The following is a 6,581-nucleotide window of genomic DNA, read 5'->3' as shown; positions in this document are numbered from 1 at the left end:
GGGGGGGGGGGGGGTTTGGGGGGGGAGGATGGTGTCATCATGTTGGTGGGAACGACACGCGGTTGTGTGTACTGGGCTGCAGCCGAGTGGCAGTCGGGCTGCACGATGATCCGCCCACACGACTGGCAGAGAGTATGATGGTAATCATACGAGCATGTGACAGATGGCATCCAACCATAAAATCAAAGGGGGCGCTGTGGTGTGGTGTGTGTGTGTGTTTGTGTTTGTGTGTTGTGTCTCCCACCTGAAGCGGTGTTGATGGTCCTGACAGCCTCCCTGGTACTGACTCTGTTGTTAGGAGGATAGTCAGGGACAGTGTTGTCATAACGCCTCTCAGCCACTCGAGGACTCACCTTGGCAGGTGCATGACTGAGGAAGAGGAAGAGGAAGAGCAGAGGAAGAAAATTAGACCGAGAGAGAGCGTCGCGTGGGCGTGTGTTTGAGCGACAGATGGTTTAACTGTGGATGATCTGTGCCTGAAACAACGCCTGGTTTCTAATACAGCTGCTGACAAACACAATAACAAAACACCATGACACCAAGGAGGAGGAATCAGGAGAGGAGGGAAGGAAGACAGGAAGTAGTTCACAGAGAGACGGGAAGAAAATGAGAAAGAAAAAAAGAAGAGAAAAACAAAGAAATATACAAAAAAGAGAAGGAAGGAAGGAGGATGATCTTTGATTTTCAACACAAAGTTTACCGGATTCAAACCAGCGGCTCCAAAATGAAACCCACGTGGGACACCCTGAATGGGACACTCACAGACCCAACACTCACCCTGATTGGCTGTGCTGTTCGTCGATGGCATCCACAGCACTTTCCACTGAGCTGAGCAGAGACTGGATCTGATTGGCTGACTCCTTCAGGAGGAAACGTGTGACAAACTGCTCCACGTTGGTTCCTCTCTCGTACACCTGCGAAGAAGAACGAAAGAAATATGAATACTGAGTGTTAGTTAAGTTATTGTTGTTATTTACACACACTGTGGGGAAAAGTTTTCATTTCACTGAAGCTCAACATCCCATCATCAACTCCCAGCAGCTGAAGCTCCTCCAGATTAAAATCCCATCATCAACTCTCAGCATGTGTTTGTGGAGATTCAACATCAGGTTAGCGGCCCGGCTTGTGTCAGAACAGCCCGACTGAGGTCGGAACTGTCAATCAATCTTTGACTGACACATTGACACAAATGTAATTGATCCACTACTGCTCTTCGATTTATCAGAATAAAACTGCCGTACGATTTAAAAAAGCTGAGCCTCAACAGGGTTAACACAGAAACATTGTCATCTGATAATGGATACAAACTCGCTCATAAATTCCATTGTACTTCAGCACACTGGGATAATGAAACGTAAATATACATGATATAATAGGCAATATATTTTACAACAATCACTAGTGGTGTAAATGTCAGCTAAAAACTGCTGATTAAAGTATTTCAGAGTACTGTACTGCGTATCAGTCTGGACTCAGCAGAAAAAAAACACAGCCAGACTGAAATATTATCATCCTCTTCTCATTAAACAGAGAATCTCATGAATCCCTACGGGATCCCCATTGTCAGCAACGCTCGGTGCTCGGCAATAATTCAGCCTCACATTCCGTCTCAAAGTCGACGGTGCAGCTCACGGCGATCACCTCAAAGCCTATCGATCAGTTAATCAAATATTTCTTAATTGTCCAAGTGCTGATGTGGAACCTGGAGGGTGAAATCTATTCATTCACGTCAGCTCAGCAGAATAAGACGTCCACAGGAGGAGGGGAGGAAAGAGAGTTCCAGGGCAGGAGTCTCTGCTCCGCAGTGTTGACAGCGTGAACACGGTCGGCCGTCAGAAGCACTGACTGCAGCTCCTATACGACCTTATCTGCCACCGTTTAATCATTTAAGGAAGCCCTCACTCTCTGCCCAGTCGTAGCTAAGCGACTGTGACTGAGGACATCAGGCCTGTCAACTTTTAGATTTGTACGCCTGTTGGAGGAGCAGGAAACAGGACTTAAGGACACAGACAGGAATTTCTGTTAAAAAAAAAAAATTACAATCCATAATTTGTCAGAATTCCCTTCTGTTCATTTCTTTGCCATTTCTTGGCCACTTTTGCCAAAGATATTATCAGAATGGCTGTGATTTCCGGCCACTTTGCCAAAGATATTATCAGATGTACGATGGAAAATGACCAAATCTCTCTAATCTGGCCTGCAAATATGATCAATTTACTGCAAAGCGACAGGCAGAACAATTAAATACTCTTCCACTAAGTGGCAGCAGATCCAAAAACAGAGGGTCAGAACTCCTAAACAGTAGTCTTTCTTCAATTCCTGTAAGCATATCAAGGTCATTTTCAGCTAAACAGGCACAGGTCTCGCACTAAGTCAACTGTAAGTACATAATAATAATAAGTAAAAATATTAATTATTATTACTATTATTTTCTCCATTTGCTGGTGAACCAATAACAACAACAACAAACAACAATACTGAACAAAATAAAAAAGATAATCTTAATGTATCAAAGGCATCAGACTGGACCTGGAGGACCTCGGTGTCAAAGGTGGCGCCATAAGTGAGTGAACACGCTCTGCAGAGAGAGGAGGGGGAGTCAGTCAGTCAGTCAGTCAGTCAGTCAGTCAGTCAGTCAGTCAGTCAGTCAGTCAGTCACGTCGGCCTCACTGTCAGAAGTCACAGCGCAGTGATTCAGGAAGACAATTACGGTCCCTGTGAAGTCAGCCGTCCTCCACTGCACTCTAATCAAAGACAAACTGCCCCACGAGACACAGCCACACTGGCTGAATCGACTTCCATTATTACACTCCATGGTATCCACACACTCACACATGCATGTCCACATGCGTGCACACACACACACAAACGTGTAGCTATCGACTAAGAAGAAGATTTTGCCGTGGAACTGTCCTGTCAGCTTGTTCTGGGTTGGTTTTTTTTTTTTTTTCATGGATATTAATTTAAAAAAAACCAGCCGGAATCGATGGGAAGGACGAGCTGATGGGTTGTTGTGGTCCCACCAGTAAAAGACTAATAACAATGAAGTTGACATGAAAGGACCAAACCCGATCTGTCCTCATACGTAAAGACAATTTTGGACCTTTCCGGTTGCCTTGTATTGACATAAAAAGTGAAAATATGGACTAAATAATGATGCAGTAAAACAAACTTTACTGTAGAAAATGGTTTAAAAACATTATTTTAAAGTAAATATTTTTCTTTTATGAAATTAAAACATTATAAAGTAATGTGGAAGCACCTGAAACCTGTTTTTCTAGAATAGCCACTAGGGGGCGCCAATATTTGGAAAATTTCCAAACTTTTTTTTTCTTTATGATTTTAAATATTTTCAAATAAATAGTTTAAAAAAAATGGCCACAGGACAGTGAATTGAGATTCAAGATTCCAAATGACACCAGTCTGATCCACATCAGAACCAACTGTAAGGTGAATAAAAAAACACGTTAATCCTTGAACCAGCTGAAGTTCATGCTCATTCAGCAGAGGTTTCTGCCAACGATGACTATGAAAATATTTCCACAATAAATATATATTTATTCAAATTTATGTTTTAAACTTAAACAACAATAGTTGTTTTTTTAAAGCATTTAGCACTGGAGGACTTTGGTCCTTAGTTCTTGACACCCAGTGGCCGTAGTGTGAACAGTAATCCGACTACTTCCTCTCGGGCTCATGAAATCAGATACTTCCTTCTTCTGAAGAAGGCTAAGAATAAAACCGCTGGACACGAGAGATGAGAGCAGGAAACGCTAATGGGTGAAAGTTGAGGCCGTGAATAAAATGCGTTGTAGAAAACGATAGTAGGTGTTTTATGGTGAGGGGTGGTGGGGGGGGCCGTCTCTGTCCTCCAGCTGCACGTACAAATCAGAGACAGCTAACTTTTATGGTGGGGGGGGAGCCCCCGTCTCTACTCCTCCCGCTGCACGTACAAATCAGAGACAGCTAATGTGATGCATTAAAGTCTGTGTGCAGATACAGCGCATTATTTGCATTCGTCCAGGGGTTTCCACCGACTTACTCCCTGGGTTTAAATCTCCTGCCGTAATTACGGGGTGTCCTTAAAGCAGCGCGAGTGTGTGTTTGTGGTGAACAGTCGGTGCGGTGTGTTGTGGGCGGAGGTGTGAAGAATCTATACGAAGTGTTTTAGTCCTTATGTTCCTGCTCTGCAGCGGAACCAAAACTATATTTTGTGGAGTTCTCGACCCTCATTAGAGTCAGTAATAACAGACCATTACGATGTCGGCGTGTTCAGGGTAAATACTGACTGTCAGTGGGAGAAAAGGCCGATGACTGGACTGATGAGCTGTGGTTTTAGCAGAAAATATGTTGTTGTCACATTTTAAACTGTAAAACGTCGTTTGACTGAGCGGCACAAGGTGGGATCCAGGTTCAAATCCCATCTTTGGCTGAAGTCTGGATGGATGGATCTCAGACCTCTGGTACGGCCAGTCAAGGTTGGTAAAAATAAATAATAAGATGAAATTCATAAAACCCAGCAATGTAGCCCAGACAAAATGACAAGTCTGTTATTAGTCAATCGATTTATCCATCCATCCATCAATCAACCCATCCGCAAGTCTATTATTAGTCAATCAACACATCCATCCATCCATCAATCAACCCATCCATCCATCCATCCATCAAAAAACAAACCAATAACCCTACCTACGTCCCAACCGATCAATCATTCATCCGTCCACTTTTATCATAAAGTCAAACAGTCAAAACTGTCATCAAAATTCCATAAGTTCAGCTCGACTTAAACTGAGGAATGTTATGGAGAAACGGTTTTGTTATTTCATAAAAAAAAAAACCTTTTGACTTTTCCTTGTGTTTGTTGTTTTTTTTATCTTATTTTAGAGACAAAAACAAGTGAAGATTAGGAATATTTTAGCTCCAGGTTTCTTCTGGTGCCACTGGAAAAGCAGCTGTAACGAAAAGGTCTTTGATTGATATTCACACTAAATGAGGACACAGATAAGACTGGGTGGAAACTCCACCTTCAGGACGGTCGCTCCACTACAACACTCGGTTTCTAAGAATGAAAGACTTTTAGCAAAAAAAACCACAGCGTCAGACCAAGTCAGAAAATAAAGGACAAAAATACCACACACTCACGGCAATGTTGCTGAATTAAAAAAGAAAAAAAAAGAAAAGGAAAAACTCCCCCAGCGTCCCCCTGTTCTCTCTCTCTCTCTCTCCTTGTTTTATTTACGTACACTATCATGCTCGCTCTGCCTCGCCTGAACAGGTCCCACGAGCTCGGCTTCAAACGCAGGGATAGAAAAGCTGTAATCTATAATTCACACAGACCACTGACCCTGGAGGAGACGGAGACGGAGACAGAGACAGAGACACACCCTCAGCCTCAGCCTCAGCCTCAGCCTCAGCCTCCGCTGGCTACACACACATGGCCCCGTGATTGGCTACTCTGGAGATGATTGTGTGTGTTTATCTGTATTTATTCAGATAAATCTGTGTGTGTGTGAAAATAATAGGCAGGAATTCCAGCAGCGTATCAGAGAGTTTCTAGTGGATTTACCTGCTGCTGTGATGATTGATGACACAGACTGACCTGGAGTCAGTGCAGAGACAGCGTTTGTATTAGAAAACGCAGGAGACGGACTCTTATAGGATGAAGAAAATTTAATCTGGACGGAGTAATTGAGCATGAGAGCGGAGAGTGTGTGTGTGTGTATGTGTGTGTTTGTGTGTATCACATTCAGTATTGAGTATCATCTTCTGCAGGTCAATACTGTAGTATATTCCCTCATTATCTTCCACCTACACATTTCCACACGTGTTAGCGGCCTACGTACTGCCTGAGTACACACACACACACACACAAACATACACACATACTCATATTTACATCACTGCGAGGTGAAGTCAGTGATAATGTGGAGTCCCTGAACACCAGGCGTATTCCCAAACCAGAGATGTGCACACGCTGACGTCCTGTTGTTGAAAAGAAAACCCTATTCTTGCTTGGAGTAATGTCAGAAAGAAAAAAAACCGAAAGGAATAAAAAGAAAAAAAAGAAAATCTTGGACGTCTCTATGCTTTTCAGGAAAAGCTGAAAAAATAACTGATGGAGCTAAAAGAAAACCAAAAATATTTTTTTTCTACAACTTTATATTACGTTTCGGTTCAGAACGCTACACCTGCATCAAATGTTAAAACAGACATCAGTGCAGTTCATGTAGGACAAAAAAAAAAACAAAACAAAAAAAAAAAAAACCCCGTCCGTCCGTCCCAGTGCAGGCTCTTGGCCTCCATTGGGACCTGTTACCCATATTGGGAACATCTGCCATAATTACAGGTCACACCTTCATCAAAATCAGAGCCTGAAAAAATGGTCCAAATATAAAACAAAAACAAACAAAACACACACACGTGTGTGTGTGCGCGGCCTTTTGTGGTGCTGGCGGCTGATTACACGGGGCTGGAGGAGTAATCAGTGATTACTGAGATTGCTCTCGTTAGGGGAAATTATTCTCTCTCTCGTGCCTCAGATAGAGACAGAGGGTCTTTGTGGAGGAGGGCGGAGGTGACGG

General features: G+C 43.1%; 1 protein-coding gene across 1 annotated transcript in view; it reads right to left on the bottom strand.

The window, feature by feature from the left end:
• necab2 (N-terminal EF-hand calcium binding protein 2) overlaps nucleotides 1-6,581 on the bottom strand; it is an 87,755-nt gene that overhangs the window by 36,683 nt on the left and 44,491 nt on the right. The window contains exons 7-8 of the mRNA XM_008311057.3: nucleotides 778-914; nucleotides 245-369 (exon numbers count right to left, since the gene is read on the bottom strand). Of these exons, the coding sequence (XP_008309279.1) occupies nucleotides 245-369; nucleotides 778-914 (262 nt within the window). The remainder of the gene's footprint in view (nucleotides 1-244; nucleotides 370-777; nucleotides 915-6,581) is intronic.

Source organism: Cynoglossus semilaevis, chromosome 6 (genome assembly GCF_000523025.1).
Source record: "Cynoglossus semilaevis isolate Cse_v1.0 chromosome 6, Cse_v1.0, whole genome shotgun sequence".
In the NCBI taxonomy this organism is placed as follows: Eukaryota; Metazoa; Chordata; class Actinopteri; order Pleuronectiformes; family Cynoglossidae; genus Cynoglossus; species Cynoglossus semilaevis.
Note: the sequence above shows the minus strand (reverse complement) of the source record. Positions and strands in the feature narration are given on the sequence as shown.